The sequence below is a fragment of the Passer montanus genome, unplaced genomic scaffold (genome assembly GCF_014805655.1).
Source record: "Passer montanus isolate IOZ18808 unplaced genomic scaffold, ASM1480565v1 scaffold8, whole genome shotgun sequence".
NCBI lineage: Eukaryota > Metazoa > Chordata > Aves > Passeriformes > Passeridae > Passer > Passer montanus.
The window spans coordinates 502,628-518,237 of NW_024373256.1; the positions used below are offsets into that span (position 1 = coordinate 502,628).

Consider the following 15,610-nt stretch of genomic DNA (forward strand, 5'->3'; position numbering starts at 1 on the left):
AGTGGCCACTGCCCACAGGCAGCCCCTCTGTGCTGCATCTCCATCACCTCGGACACAGCAGGCTACATTCTCTGAAAAAGCTGCCACAAAGCAGGAACTCTACAGCACCAGGAGCACTTCCAGCACTCCTCAGCCTACTCAGGGTCAGCCGAGGTTTTGGGAAATTTGGCCATAGGACACCTTTCCTTATTTCCCCTGAGCAGTGGCCACTGCCCACAGGCAGCCCCTCTGTGCTGCATCTCCATCACCTCGGACACATCAGGCTACATTCTCTGAAAAAGCTGCCACAAAGCAGGAACTCTACAGCACCAGGAGCACTTCCAGCACTCCTCAGCCTACTCAGGGTCATCCAGAAGTTTTGGGAAATTTCGCCATAGGACACCTTTCCGTATTTATGAAGATGGAAGAATGGAACAAGCTTTTCCTAGACAAAGACATTTATTAAAAGTTAGTCTGAAATAAATTCCCCCAGTCCCAGAGATGTTTTCACTGTCCTTGCAGAAATGAAAACCAATCTGAGATGAGTCCTTGAGCAGGGGCCAGTGGCAGGGAGGGCACAACTGGCACTCCAGGCCCCTCATGGCCACAATGCCAGAGGAGGGAGGGCACAGCTACCCCTCCAGGCCCCTCATGGCTGCAATGGCAGAGGCAGGGAGGGCACAGCTGGCATGCCAGGCCCCTCCTGGCTGTGATGGCAGAGGCAGGGAGGGCACAGCTACCCCTCCAGGCCCCTCATGGCTGTGATGGCAGAGGCAGGGAGGGCACAGCTACCCCTCCAGGCCCCTCATGGCCGCGATGCCAGCGGCCATCCGGCGGGGCAGGCTCTTGGCAGCCTGGCGAAACTCCTCTGGCTTGGCCTTCAGCAGAGTCACAATGTTCTGCAGCGCCCGCGAGGGCTGCAGGCCCAGGGCATCCATCACATTTATCAGATAATCTGCAAAATTCAGGGAAGATTTGTGTTTAGACACTGTGCAATGAAAGATACCCTTGCTCTTGGTGACAGAGGGAACGCTGTCACGGAGAGCTGCCCCCCACAGGCACCACCCAGGCAGGATCCCCCCGTGGGGACAGAGCAGCCCGTGAGGGGTGCCCAGAGCTCACCGATGTCCGTGGCCAGCTGCTTGGTGGAGTGTGGGGTGAGCTGGGGGATCTGCAGGATGACCTCGCAGTAGGTCTGCATGGTGGCCCTGGCGATGGAGCCCAGCCAGTAGTCAGCCACGTTGTCCAGCTCGGGCAGCTCATCTCCTGCACAGACAGGGCCTGTCAGCTGCCAGCACGCCTGGCCTGCCCCTGCTGGCTTGGTACACAGCCCTGCCTGGCTAATAACAGCTGAACAGCTGATTAATAACAGCTGAACAGCTGATTAATAACTGGTTAATAACATCTGAACTGCTCCTTGCCCAGGACAGCCTAGTCAGAGCTCACCAGCTGGTTCTGGAGTCACCTAAGCAGTCATGTACTCTCCCTGCACTGCACACCACTGACACGAGCTCCAGACCCAAAACACTCCCCTGATGACCCTCCAGGTAAGTCACTTCCAAAGGGCTGATGGGGACCAGCTGGGACAGGGCACTGCCTGGCACCTCCTGCAGGATCCTCTCCCAGGAGCAGTCTGCAAACCATGGCAGTGACAAGGATTCACAAGAGTTTTTTTTCCAGCCCTAAAGGCAGTCTGTGTTCATTAGTGCTTTGAAAATTATCGAGGCATTACAACATGTAAATGCTTCAAGGTGACACAATAGTAATGCAAAAGCCTGAACTGGAGAGTGTATTTTTGGAAGGCTCCAGGAAGACTGTAAATACAAGCTCTATGCTTTCTTCACTCTCTGGAAATAATAACATCATAAAGAGACTAACCCAGCACACCAGGTACACTGCCAACCTGCAGGGAAAGGCATTAGGTGGCTACTGCTGTTACTGCAGCAGGATCAGTGACAGCAGGCAGGGCCAGCCCCCCGGAGCAGGAACAGGAGCCAAAACCCAACACAACTCTTCAGACCCCAAACCACCATTTTAATGAACACCAAACTCACACAGACCAAGCCGAAGCTTCCAGTTTGAATGAAACAGAACCAAGTTTTACTCATTATTTAGAGGCTCCTCCTGGGTTCCACCAAAGGAAGAAACAGTGTGATAGGAAAGGGATCTCCAATGGTTTTGTCACTGTATCACATCCCACCCGTGTGATGTCAGGATGGGAAAGCTTCCCCCAGACACTCCAAGCCCTTGGTCTCACCCTACCTTGCTCTGGGGGGTATGGCAGTTTCCCAGCATGTAATGCCAGCTCCAAAGCAGAATCCTCTTGAGTGACAAATGGCTCAAGGTGCAGAGGAAGAGACATAATGTACTGCCCAATCTGGAATAAAAGCACCAAAAGCTGAATCACTGAACAAATGCAAGGCAAGCCCTTTACTAGAGAAAAAGTCACCTGCAGTAAATACACCTGAAAGCAGAGAGCTGAGCCTGACAGCCACTCACTCACCCACAAATTGGCTCTCGTGCATCATTACACTTGGTACAAGAAACAGTTTTTCACAAGGTCAGAGAAGCAGTCACTGAAACACTCATGGTAGGAAAGACCTGCACAGAGAACTGCTATTCCAAGCAAATCTTTGCTCTCCGGAGTGTTCCCAGCAATTTGTTTTCTAGAGCAGAAAGACAGCTGAGCTCTTACATTGCTGATGTATTCCAGAGGGGTCAGGCTGAAGTTGGGCAGGTCATCTGTCAGGGTCTCACCAATGCCACCAGAACTCCAGCCCTGCAAGGCAGAAAGTGCAGGATGAATCGATGACTTCCCAGAGCATGAAGCCTGTCAGCATTTCAGAAAGGGGTGACCCAGCAACATGAACTGTGAGTACCCAAGGGATTCTAGGCAGCAGAACACAGACGGTGAGAAAACTGTTTACATGTTATCCCTCAGGCCCAAAACACCCACTCTCCTTCTGCCCAGCTCCCTGTGGGAAACGTGCCCACATGGGTCAGAAAAGCAACACTCAAACACACACCAGAGCCATCAAACACCTGCGCTGCACAGGCTGTGGGAGAGGGAAGGGAAACATTCCACTGCCTGCAGCTCGCGGCAGAAACCACGCCCACATGGGTCAGAAAAGCAACACTCAAACACACACCAGAGCCATCAAACACCTGTGCTGCACAGGCAGTGGGAGAGGGAAGGGAAATCATTCCACTGCCTGCAGCTCACGGCAGAAACGCAGCATCGAGAGAACGGCTCTGAGCAGGAGCCAGCCAAGCAATGCCGAGCAGGGGCTCCCCGGGCACACCCCGCCTGCTCACAGTGCCCACCTCCATCCTGGGAACCAGCAGCAGCTGCTGTTTGATGCGCAGGAACACGGAGTCGAAGGCCAGCTGGTGGGACAGCTGGTTGAGGCGCGCCAGGGCCGCTCGCGACGCCGACAGCAGGCTGTGCTGGCTGGTGCCCTTCTCCTGACACACACAGAGAAACGTTTACACACATTTACACCCAGGTGGCCACACAGGGCCTGGGCTAGCATGCTCGCAGGGGTTTTATCCCCGTGCAGCAGAGCTTTCCTCTGTGGTGGCACAGCCTGTTTGTTCTGGAATGACCTATTCCAAGCAGTTACTCAAGACAGAAACTGCCACTGCTCCCTGAGGACAAGGAATCAGCATCACATTCCAGCCTCCCCAGGCTCTGGCACATGCTGGATACTGAGAAACTTGCAGAGAAGGTGGCAAAACTGCCTTTTACTCAAAGGGCACAACTGATACCCTGCACGGAATTAAGTTCTACCTGCAGAGCAGCTGTGGAACTGGACAGTTCAGTCAAGGTGTAAAGTCAGACACATGACACTGAAGGTGGAACCACAAAAGCTGCAGGTAAACCAAGTGCAGAAGAAATCAAAACATTTTGAGGAAATAAAACTCATAACCTTGAATTCACTACTGCATGTGACCAGTGATGGCAAACATAACTTAGATCCACAAGAAGATAACTAAAGCCATTCTACCCTGTTCACAGATCCATGCATGAATGATCCTGCAGAATTCTGTTTCAGACTGGACAGGGCAGCAGAGCCTAAGTGGCAGAGAAAGCCTCAGAAGGTGGTGTGTGGGCTCCATAATTTGAGATGGCTCCAACACAACCTTCCCAATGCTCAGTGTGATAAAATCTCCCTCACCCGAGCTGATAAGGGCATGCTCACAAAACACAGCCAGGATCTGGGGAGAGATGGAATGAATCCAGACTCCCTGGGTTTGGACATTTCATCTCTCTGGGTATCAGTGTCTCTACAGAACACAGCCCATGGAAAGGCTGCAGCCCAGCATGAAATTCATTAGACTGGAGGGGGGATCCTACCCAACAAGGGCCCAAGAGCACACTGTAACAGAGGCAGGCTCTCCAGGGCTACCTTCAGAGTGTAAAGTGTTTCCATAAGGCTGGCATACTCGGATGGATTCTCCTTCAAGAGATAATTGTATTCCTGCCAAGGATTTTTTACGGAGCTCTTCTTTTCTGCAGAACTGGTGTCCTGAAAGCCAGAAAAACTGCAAGGGCTGTAGGAGTCTGAGAGATACTTCCCAGCAGTTGACAAAATCCTGAAAACAAGTACACAAAAGTCACCAGCAGGATCCTCTGGACTCAGCAGTGCTGTCCTCATGCTGGCCCAAGGAGCAGCACTGCCCTTGAGTGACTTCAAGGAGAGCATTCACTGACAGAGAGCTGCAGCCAGTCCTCCCATCCACTGTGCAACTCACCAGCTGCACAGGTGCTGGGAGGACAGGGGGTTTGTGCTCTGGGACACGGGGACAGAGGGGCCCCACTGAGCACTGCAGGCTGGGCTCCTCTCCAATCACACCGAGCACTTCAAGGAACCACAGCCTGGGCAGGGAGCTGCTCACAACCAGGAGTAGCAAGATCCCCGTGCTGCCTGTGCCTACACTCCTCAGGTTACAGGGAAGCCAACAGCTAAGGCACACCTACACATTTCAGCATGTGATTCATGCCCCATGCCACAAGGATCTTGCCAATTTGATCTGGTGGAAAATTCCTTCCTGACCCCCATCTGGCAGCCCACTGGTGGCCAGGCAGGAATCCAAGGAAAAGGATTCCTGGGACTGCCTCAGGGAACATGACTGGGCAGAACAGCCTATGCCCCACCTCTGAATGTCAAAGCATGGGGAAGGGGAATCAGTGGTGCCTTTCCCTTCGTGGTCCATGCAACCAAAGCACCTTGGGGCTTGTTTTCTTTCAACTTGCTCTGAATTAAGGCCACCAGTGCTCACCTGTTGGCCAGCTGCTGCTCAAAGTCTCCACACTGATGAAGGAGCTCACCACAAGTGGAAATTATCCTGGAAAAGAATAAGACAAAAACACAATGAGATTTGAGGCAGATAATGCCAGAACCCTCTCAGAGAACCCATCTCAGACCCATGTCAAGTAATTATGAAAAGGCATAACCAAACCACAGCCACACATCAGTCAAGAGTCAATCTGGTGATAAACTCTGCATCCATTTGATAACACTGATTTTTTTCCCAATGGCCTCACCCATATGCTACTTCTTGTCATCATGGGGAAGGCCAGCTCAGTGTCACTGGGAAAAATTCTAAGAGCTGCTAAAATTACAAGTGGCATGGATGCAGCCTTGCTCCAGGCAGGGTGGGGAGCCACACAGCCCTCCCTGTGCCAGGAGCAACCTGAAACCCACGACTGACACTGGTGCTCCCAGCAGCACAGCGAGCTCAGCCCCGTGTTCTGCACTGAGAACTTGTGTAAACTGACCCCAAGTCGTTCCCTTTCAGCTTTGACACAAAAACCAGCTCTGAGCCAGACAAAAAAAACCAAACCCTTCACCGGACAGAGTTTTGGAATGCAGTCCAGTCCTCCTGGAACAGGGAATCTGCCAGGACATCATCCAGTTTACATTTCTTTCGTATAGACTGCAGGGTGTTTGTGAAGTCAGATGTATACCTGCAGTGAGAAAAGGAGCAGAGAGAAGCAGCAGCATGAGAGAACAGGCTGGAGAGCAGCACAAAGACACGTCCTGTGATTTGCTCAGTCAGCCCTCTGCAAGGGCCAAACAAGAACCAGAAATACTAAAAGGAGTAGAGAAGAGACACTCTGGTTCCACTCAGACAGGTGGATGTGAAGAACTGGCCAGCCACAGCCACTCCAGCCTGGACCAGAGGACAAGGAGCACAGAAGATGCTGTGTGGCTGCCTCAGTTTGCTGCCTGTGGATTACCAGGAGCTCTCCCTGCCTGTGAGAAGGAAGGAGTCAGACATTTTAGTTACCACTACACTGACCATCTCCTAGGAAAGACCAGGAAAACTTTATACAGCTCCTGCTACTCCAACATCACTTGGCCCTTACTCCAGGAACATGGTGACAACAATCTCATGAATTTGTTTTCTCAGCTACTCCCCAGATTAGAACATGGATAAAGAGAAGAACATTCTGTTTTCTACCCACCCCCATTTTCTTTTTAATAATGCCCATAAGCTGGAGGCAGGTACATTGCTCTCTAATTGCCTATAAAGAAGTGAGATCAGACTTGTGCTTTCCTCTTCCCAAAGGGCAGCAATACCTGATTCATACCTTGTGAGCAGCTCTTTCAGTATCGTGAAGGAATAAAGAGTAAACCACTACAGGAATAGGAAAGTGAAACTTTAAGACAAGAATTAAGAGTGAACCTCACTCTGTGGGGTATCTCAGACTTACAGGCAGATCCTGAATGTGAGGTTACTTGTCCCAGTGACTGTGTATTCACAGAATCAATATGGTTGGAAAAGACCTCCAAGATTATCAAGTTCAACCTCCAGACTTATTTCCCCACTGAGATCTACTTTCATCAGCCTAATTTGCCTTATTTTGTTTGTTTTGGGAAACATTTTCTCCTTCAAAAGTATTTATTAAAAATGAAAACTCTCCCCAACCAGAATCGAAAACAGCTGGCAAGCTTTTGATTTAGCCATAAAATCTTTCATTTTTCCTCTAGAAAACAGCCTGTGCTTGAATGAAGCAGCAAGGGGGACAGTGATGATTCATGGTACAGTCACAGACACTTTCTGCTCTCAGCCATTTTCCACAAACTACAGAGTCCTTGGCCACAAAGTGCACACTCACAACTCGCTCAGGATAAATGGAGCAGCACCTAAAGGCACCTTACTTGGAGAAGAGGGCCTTCAGGGCCTTCAGCAGCCCACACACCCCCAGGCCGTCCGTGAGCTTGAGGCAGCTGTCGATGGCTCCGGCCGCCAGCCTGAAGAGCTTGCTGACTGAGTGGTTCAGCTCCTGGACACAATCAATCACCTCCCAGTGCTCCTAGAGAACAGGAACAACAGAGCTGAGCCTGGCTCTTCTTCCAGGTAATGGAGAAAACACATCCTGTGTAACACAGTGCTCTCTGGTATCCTCCTCTCCTGTGAAACTCCTGTGGCAGAACCGTGCTGGTGCTCCCACCCTCCTGCCCACAGACTGCCACAACAGCCAGGCTGCCAAACCCTGTGCTCCCCAGGTCCTCGAGGAAAAACAGTTCTGCCAACAGCAGAATCTTCTACAAATGAAAGGAAATATAACCGAAAAGGAGAGGGGCAAAGAGAGCAGTAACTGTGACAAAGACCCCTGTGTTTAGTGGGAGCTTCAGCCTCTCCCAGGACAGCTGAGCACAGACTGGTACATTACCAAGGGCACTGCACTGATCTGGATGAGGAGATTCTCTTCTTCCAGGTCTCCATACTCGAGCTGATAGGGCTTGTAGGGAGCGTACACCACTTCCACAAGCTCCATCACTTTCACCAGGTTCTGCTCCTCTACAAAGAATCACATGTTTAGTCTACAAAGAGATGAATATGCTACTAAAAACCTCATTTCAAGCTACTAAAGCATGCTGCCTGCACAGGCTTGGAATGCTGCCCAACAGCTTCAATCTCAACTACACAGATTGGGTTTTTTTATTTTTTTAGAAACAAGATTACTATCTCTACCTGCTTCCTAAAACCAAGATGTTGTATCTCAACAAGTGTCTCAAGAAAATTAGCACTCACCGACCCAAAACAGCCTGGGTGACAAAAATCTATCAAACATTCCAGCCTACAGCAGAAGAATTGAAACACATTACTCCCACGGCATCAAACAGGGGCAATCCTCATTTATCAGAAAGCCTAGTTCACACTTAAAATAATTGACACTAATTCAATTCATTCAGCACTACTGTGCCAGTGCTCATCAAGCAGAGGCGAACGTGAAGCACAAACTCAGCTCTCAGTGCCATGCCTGAGCAGGGAGCTGCCAACCCAAACACAAAGCAGGGCTGAGTGACTATTGCCCAAATCAGAACTGGGCACCAGCTGCTCTCACAGAGCTCTGCCAAACTCAAACCTGCAGCAAACCAAAATGACTTGGAATCCTGGCTATCAGAAAAGACTTTCACACCCTGAGGACAGGAAAGCAATGGAGCAGTCTGTCCAAAGCCAGCACTGCCTCTGTGCTTGGACACTTTGGAGACCAGACTCAACAGTACCCCAAGCACCAGCCTGACCTCACAGCAGTCCTGCCTGGAGCAGGAGACTGGACCAGATCATCTTCCAAGGTCCCTTCCAAACTGAATTATCCTGTGAATCACAGCTGAGCCCTCCCCTCACACATACACACAGGAACTGGTTTGAGTCTCCTCAGCTGAGTCACCTGGCCTTTCCATTCTTGAGATATTTCTTTTCTCAAACATATTACCCACACTAAAAGAGACAGAAATAAAGGCTTTGGGTGTTTTTTTAAACACACTCAGATAACAGCTCAACAGTGGTCTTCCTATTCCATCATCTTCTACAATCTGGCATTATTTTTCCAAGTCCTTTTTAATAATTTCTATAATGAACCACAAATTAAGCTAGAAAATGATTGATGTGTATGCAACCAGACCGACAACAGACACAGTCACACTCCCTGACATTGCCCAGCAATCATAATTTACAGGATCAAGAAAGAATCTGGGTTTAAACAGCTCAAGACAATGTTATGAGGAACCAAACACAGGAAGCACAGCATCGGGAATGCTCCATTAGCCTTAATTTTGGATTTTCCCACAGCCAGTCTTTGAAGCGGCCCCACCAAACTCATAAGGGTCTATAAATAGCCAGCAGTTCCAGTCAGGTGTAAACCTGTGCAAACAGCACCTCACTGCTGTGTGGTTTGCAGGAATCACTCAGCAATCATGACCAAAATGACAAATGTCCCAGGGAGGGGAAAGCACAGGGCAGATTTGGAAACAAACAATGAAGATGCTGCTGGGAAAAAACTACCAACAGTTCAAAAAAAACCAGTGGGCATTGTCACTTGATCAAACCCTCAGCCAGTAGCAACAGAAAAACTACAAAAAACAAATACAAGCATCCAATGGATGCAGCCTTCAAGCAGGTTTTCTCTTGTTTAGTGAGGTGATAATTCCAGGAAACTCCTCAACTTTTCTGCTTTGTCATCTCTCACAATGGGTCTTACTGCCTCCCTGGAGACACTTCCTTGTCTGGGAGACAGAAGAAACAGTAAAGCCTGTAAAAGGAGAAGTGCTAAATGCTATTTACCCTGCAGAGCCAGCTCAGGACAGGGCTGCTTCAGGAAACTCAGTGTTGTGTCAACAGCTCAGGTGCAAGACATACACACAAACACAAAGGTGCAAGTGCAGTGGAACTGGGCATTGCTTAGAAGAGATAATCCCTCCCTCCACCTAAAACTAAACAAAATCCCCCAGTGGGAGTCACAAAGGGGAGAGCTCAGAGCCTTACTGAGGTTGGGCAGCATGGCCACCTCCAGCCCCCGGGCGAAGTGCACGGTGGCATCGTGCAGCTCCAGCAGCTGGCCCAGCTTGCTGTCCTGGCCCGTCCTCTCCATGGCAGTGCTGAGACACACGGGGATGGAAGGCACCAGAGCTCCCAGGGTTTGGATCAACAGCACAGTCACCACTTCATGGGGGTTCTTGAAAACCTGCAGAGCAGAACAGCTACTGGCAAAAGCACACTGCCTGAGAGGAACAGAGCAGAGAGCAGCAGGCAGCTTCCAAACCTGGAACACCCACGGGGGGAAGAGCCCAGGAGTGCTCAGGCTGCAAGAGCCACGCTGACCTTGCACACAGCACAGCCTGACTGCGAGTCTAGGGCAGTACACAGAGTGCAGCCACCAAGAAACCAGAAGACAGGCACAGGTCAAAAACTGAATACACAAGAGCACAGGCACTACAGTGATTCAAAAAACACCTGACAGAAGAGGGCATTTGAAAGAGTTCACACAGGTGTGTTGGGAAACAACGTGAATCAGTAAAATATGAAGAAATAGGACTATATCACAAGCCAAATTACTGGTCAGATAGGCAGAAGTCAGTAGTGAAAAGGCTAGAAAGTCTGTAATCAGCTGAGCATCGGCCACTCCACTAGCATAAACCTTTTTACAGCCCTCATTGTGACTTTTTCATCAGCTACTCTGCTCATTTGCTTTGAAAGCTGGGTTTGCCATCAAAAAGGTCCAAGAGTTTTTCAGAAAGCAGAAGCAACACAGGAGACTGAGTGACATCAGCTGTGCCCCACATGCCATTTTTCACAATCCCCAGTTCAAAGAATATCTGCTAAAATGTAACCTGACATCTGACCTGTAAGTCACATCGAATCATTAGGCAGAAAAAATACATTTCAAGGAAACACTGAGCTCCTCTGCAGCACAGGCCTTGCACTGACACTGGCTTTGTCACATGAAGATAAGAATCTCTTACCCTTCATGGATGAAAAATTCTTCAACAATATGAACTTATTTCTTCATTTTACCAAAGGACAATAACTTTTTTTGATCCTACATTATTCTTGGCAGGGAAAACAAGCACACAGACTCCAAGGGGTGACAGCAGAAGCCCTCAGATATCTTACACAGAGCAGCATGCATCAGTCCCGTGTGACCTTGAGGGCTTCCTCCAGGCCAAGGGATAAAGCAATTCAGGCATTTCAAGTGCCTTGCAAGAGAGCACATTTACAACACCAACAGATTAGTTTTAACTTAAGATCCAGATGAAAGTGATAGAGCAGCTTCAATGCCAATAACACGGCAACCTTGCTGCTGGTGGAAGGCCAGAGCTCAAATCCTGTCTGGAGGGCTGAAGCAGGAGCAGTGAGTGGGCTGCAAATCCCATCCTGCACCAGCCAGGCCCAGAGTGTCAGTCAGGCTGAGCTCTCCAAGGCTTTGGGAGAACTCAGAGGGTGCCCAGCCCTGCCCTGCCCCATCACTGCACCTGTGCTGCCCACTGGAGCTGGGCGTGCCAGGTCCCCAGCAGGGTGTCGTACAGCTCGGTCAGCTGGCGATTCAAGCTCAAGTCGCTCTGGCAAAGCTCCTGCCACACGGCCACCAGCTGCACCTGATGGGGAACAGAAACATCTGAGGAGAAAACTGACAGGCCACAGGGCCTGCTTTTGTTATGCCAAGCCCAGCACTCCCCATGCACAGCACTTCTGCCAAAACATGAGGCTCCCCCTTGTGCCCCTCTCCCTGTTTCAGCATTACATATAATTCAGCACTACAGAAGGAAAGACTTTCAGCTTCTTAGTGATTCAAAGATTTAATTAACATTGGTATTTTACTCATAAAATGAGATTGCAACTGATACCCCCACATAATAGTTGAAATACTTGGCAAGCCCCAGCCTTGAACTTAATCCTCAAAAGTCACAGTCATGTGAGAAATTTGAAGCTCAGGTTATGGCTACAGAACTGTCTGGAATTCCAACTTTTAATCTTACCTGAAAAGAGTTTACAGAAATCAGCAGCTGGCAAGTTGCAGTAATAAAGTTACTGCTGACATGGCCACATCCACAGCAAAGCAAAGCAAAACCACGAGGCACAGAGAAATCAAGCAGAACACACACAGCCTGTGTCTGCTGCAGGAAGGGACAAGGACCCCAATGGAGAATTACTCCTGCGACACGGGGAGTAACCAAAGCTGCTCAGAGGCAGCAAGAGAAGTCACAGAAGGAAATACAGGGAGGAGCAGGTGCCATCCCCCAGAGCACAGCTGAGATCCGTGGGGCAGCAGCTCCCTCTGCAGTCAGAGCCCAGCAGAATTCCGACTGCAATTCCTCAGCGTTGAAGTGTGACAAAACACTGACCTTGTGACACTTGTAGTAATACGCCAGAAGCTGGGGCATCCGATCAATTTCAGTGAAGACTTTAACAAACATCTTTGCCTGATCTAAACAAAACAAAGTAACAGGCATCAGGATCAGCCTCAAAGCTGAGGGTGAGACATCAGTCTGAGCAAGAACTCCTCTTACAAGGGAGCAGGCACAACGGTCTACACAGAAAGAGACAACTTCATCTCTGTTTGCTTATCTTCTCAAACAGGAGCAGAACTGCCTGAAACCCACCTCAAACAAGATCAGACAGCAAACAAATGGAATGAATTTAACTTCCTAACCTGCACATAGTGCTAACACATCCAGTATTAAAGCCAGAGCATTTCCTAGAAGGAAATAATTGGTTTCTAGAAACAAGGCAGCACTTAGAAACCTAAAGCATACCTGACAAAGGCTTCAGCTTTGCTTTCACCTGTCTCAAAATGACACCTGTGCCTCAGACTGACTCATGGCACAGCTGCTCCTGCACAGGGCTTAGAAACACAGGTTCCTCCAAAGTCTGGTTTGTACCCCACAGCCCCAGATCCCTTGAGGTGCACAGAGATGAGTGTCAACAACCAGAACAACTACTTTTCAGAAGTACTGACAAATAGCACAAGGAAGGAACAGCACAAAGAACTGTCCAAAAAGACCACTTTTCTAAGGAGAATTTGCAAAGCTGCTTTTACAAAGTAGTAGGAAGTCAGAACGCTTCCAAACAAACTTCCTTCCTGATTACACCAATAACACCATGATAGCGGAAAGCCAAGGCCCTTCTGCTTATTTGAGCAGTACCTCCATCTCCCACATCTACGTGGCCCATAAAATCCTGTAATCTTGTTTCCTGCAGTGGCCACTGGTACCCCAAACCATAGGAAAATCAGAGCAGCACTGGCCTGCAGGCAGCTGCAGAGCCCAAAACATTCCAGGGCATCTGCTCCACCAGGAGAAGCTCAGGACCCAGCGCCAGGAGCCTGCAGGACACCAACTTTCCAGCTAAACTGCTTTAAAGACAATAAACTCAGTGCTGACAGCAAATGACACCAGGAGCTACTGACCTACAGACTGGGAGTTGAAAGCAGCAACGATCTGGGGGCTGGCCATGGCCTCCAGCCGGTTCTTCAGTGCCTCCAGGTGCACACACTTCTCTGAGTAATCCGGCGTGTCCACCAGCATGGCCAGGCTGCTCTGCATGCTCGTCAGCTTGGCTGAGATCAGGGACACGTCCTGCCAGCAGGGAAAGGCAGCCTGTCACCACGGGCAACCTCAGACAGCATCAGCACCAGCACCAGGGATGTGTTCCACAGTCACCTCAAAATCTGAGTTTTAAACATAGCTCCCTGAAAAGCTGGAGGCACAAATACCAAATATTCCAGTATTTACCTGTGTTTTAAGAGTCTCTTCAATATCTGCACTTAGTGTGCTCCATTTGTCTGCTTCCTGAAGTGACTCGGCAGCCAGCTGCATCCTGGATTTGACCTGGTCAATCTCTACCAGGACCTGACAAAAAACCACAATACCATGTTCCCCACTGAAACAAAAAATGGCTCTCACAGGTACCTGGCGGTTAGCTTCTGCTTAAATTTAAAAAACAAAATGGTGTGGAAAGATTATATTATGACAAGACGATGGAATGGTTTGAAGGAGCTAGAGATGAAAAATCATCTTTCAAAGTAAAATAACAGGTTAGCTTGAATTCTGGTCTTGTTCTTTTAGTATCCACTTTGCCTGAAAATGCTGTGCACCCCAGGCAGAAACCAGTGTCCCCAGCCAGGCACCAGCAGCTCTGAGCAGCTGTTCCTCAGGACATGCAGACTGCACAGCTGTGCGTCACACCCACCTTTCCACTAATGTTAAAAGAAGTGATTTGCCTATCTTAAGTTCACAAGATTATTTCATGTGAACAACTCTGTAACTTTTAGAATTTCACAAGCTGCAGATAAACACTAAGCACTGACCTGCATGGACTGAGCTGTGTCTTCTTCAAACTTCTTTATATCCTCTTTAACAAGGATCATCTGCTCCTTCAGGAATGTTGCCTCCTGTTTCAAGACTTCCACTTCCCGGAGGACTCTGGGCATGTTCTGGAGAGCCTGATGGCTCGTTTCTGCAGGAACACAGAGCAGTCAGTGAGGAGGGGCGACAGCCCTTGCAGGAGCAGGCAGTCTTTCAATAATCTTATCTAATCTTTAGCACTTGAAAAACCCAACGCTAAAAAACAAAGCAAAATATCAAACAACAAATCTTCAGCTGTATCTTTAAACTTTAAGCATGTATTTTATCATGGGATCATTTAGGTTTAAAAAAGCCCTCTGAGAGCATCAAGTCCAGCTGTTCCCAACAGTCCAGTCGTGTTCCCCCCCTTGGCACTGCCACCACTAACTCACGTCCCCAAGTGCCACATGCACACCGCTTTTTAATCCTTCCAGGGACTCCACCACTGCCCTGGGCAGCCAGCGCCAGGCCAACCCTTTTGCAGAAGACATTTACCCTGTTCCCCCATGTGGCAGCAGCTGCTGTTTCGCAGCATCTAACGCAGAAGTGCTGGTGCACAGCTGAGCCCCGAGAGGGGTGCGAGGAGCCCGTCCCGGGCAAGGCCGGCCAGGCCGGGCAGGCCGGCGTGGCCTGGGGCGGCCTGCGCGGGGGTGCCCGGGGAAGATGGGGCGCGGGGGCACGCGGAGCTGGCCCTGCCGCGATGAGCACACCTTCCACGGCGTTGTTGACCTCCTGGATGAAGAGCTGCAGCTTCATCACCAGCGTGGCGGCGTGCGCGTCCACCTTGCCCGGTGCCTCCTGCTGCACGGCGCGGAACGCCGCGTTCACCCAGCCCTTCACCTCGAACTCGTCCGACAGGAACCGCGAGAAGTCCATCGCGGGGACAGCGGAGGACAGCGGGGCACAGCGGGGGAACCGCGGGGGGACAGCCCGAGCGGCTGCGGCCCGGCCCCGCCGGCACCCGGAAACGCGGGGCGGCCCTTGGGCAGTACCGGGGCGGTGTCGGGGCGGTGTCGGGGCAGCCCCTGGGCGGTACCGGGGCGGTGCCCGGCCGAGAGCCGAGGCCCGCGGCCCCATGCCCATGCCGGTTCTCCCCGCAGTCCCGTGCCCAAGCCGGTGTCCCCCCGGGGCCCCGGGCTCATGCCGGTGTCTCCCCGGGCCCGGGCCGGTGTCTCCCCGGGCTCCCGTACCCAGGCCGGTGTCTCCCCCCGCAGTCCCAGGCCCGTGCCGGTGTCTCCCCGGGTCCCGGCCCGGTGTCTCCCCTCGCGGCCCCGTGCCCATGCCGGTGTCTCCCCGCGGTCCCGTGGCCATGCCCGTGGTTCCCCGGGCCCCGTGCCCAAGCCGGTGTCTCCCTGGGCCCCGTGCCCAAGCCGGTGTACCCCCGCAGTCCCAGGCCCGTGCCGGTGTCCCCCCGCAGTCCCGGGCCCGTGCCGGTGTCCCCCCGCAGTCCCGGGCCCGTGCCGGTGTCTCCCCGCAGTCCCGGGCCCGTGCCG

General features: G+C 51.0%; 1 protein-coding gene across 1 annotated transcript; it reads right to left on the reverse strand.

The window, feature by feature from the left end:
• Window positions 1-419: 419 nt before the first annotated feature.
• COG7 (component of oligomeric golgi complex 7) lies at window positions 420-14,993 on the reverse strand. The gene is made up of 17 exons (XM_039732350.1): window positions 14,828-14,993; window positions 14,081-14,229; window positions 13,506-13,622; window positions 13,181-13,349; window positions 12,117-12,199; window positions 11,247-11,369; window positions 9,760-9,958; window positions 7,664-7,791; window positions 7,149-7,303; window positions 5,834-5,950; window positions 5,263-5,328; window positions 4,389-4,575; window positions 3,304-3,444; window positions 2,675-2,758; window positions 2,242-2,356; window positions 1,102-1,245; window positions 420-934 (listed from the first exon to the last, which is right to left on the reverse strand). The coding sequence occupies exons 1-17, from the start codon at window positions 14,991-14,993 to the stop codon at window positions 768-770; spliced, it is 2,310 nt and encodes a 769-aa protein (XP_039588284.1). The 3' UTR covers window positions 420-767.
• Window positions 14,994-15,610: the final 617 nt, after the last annotated feature.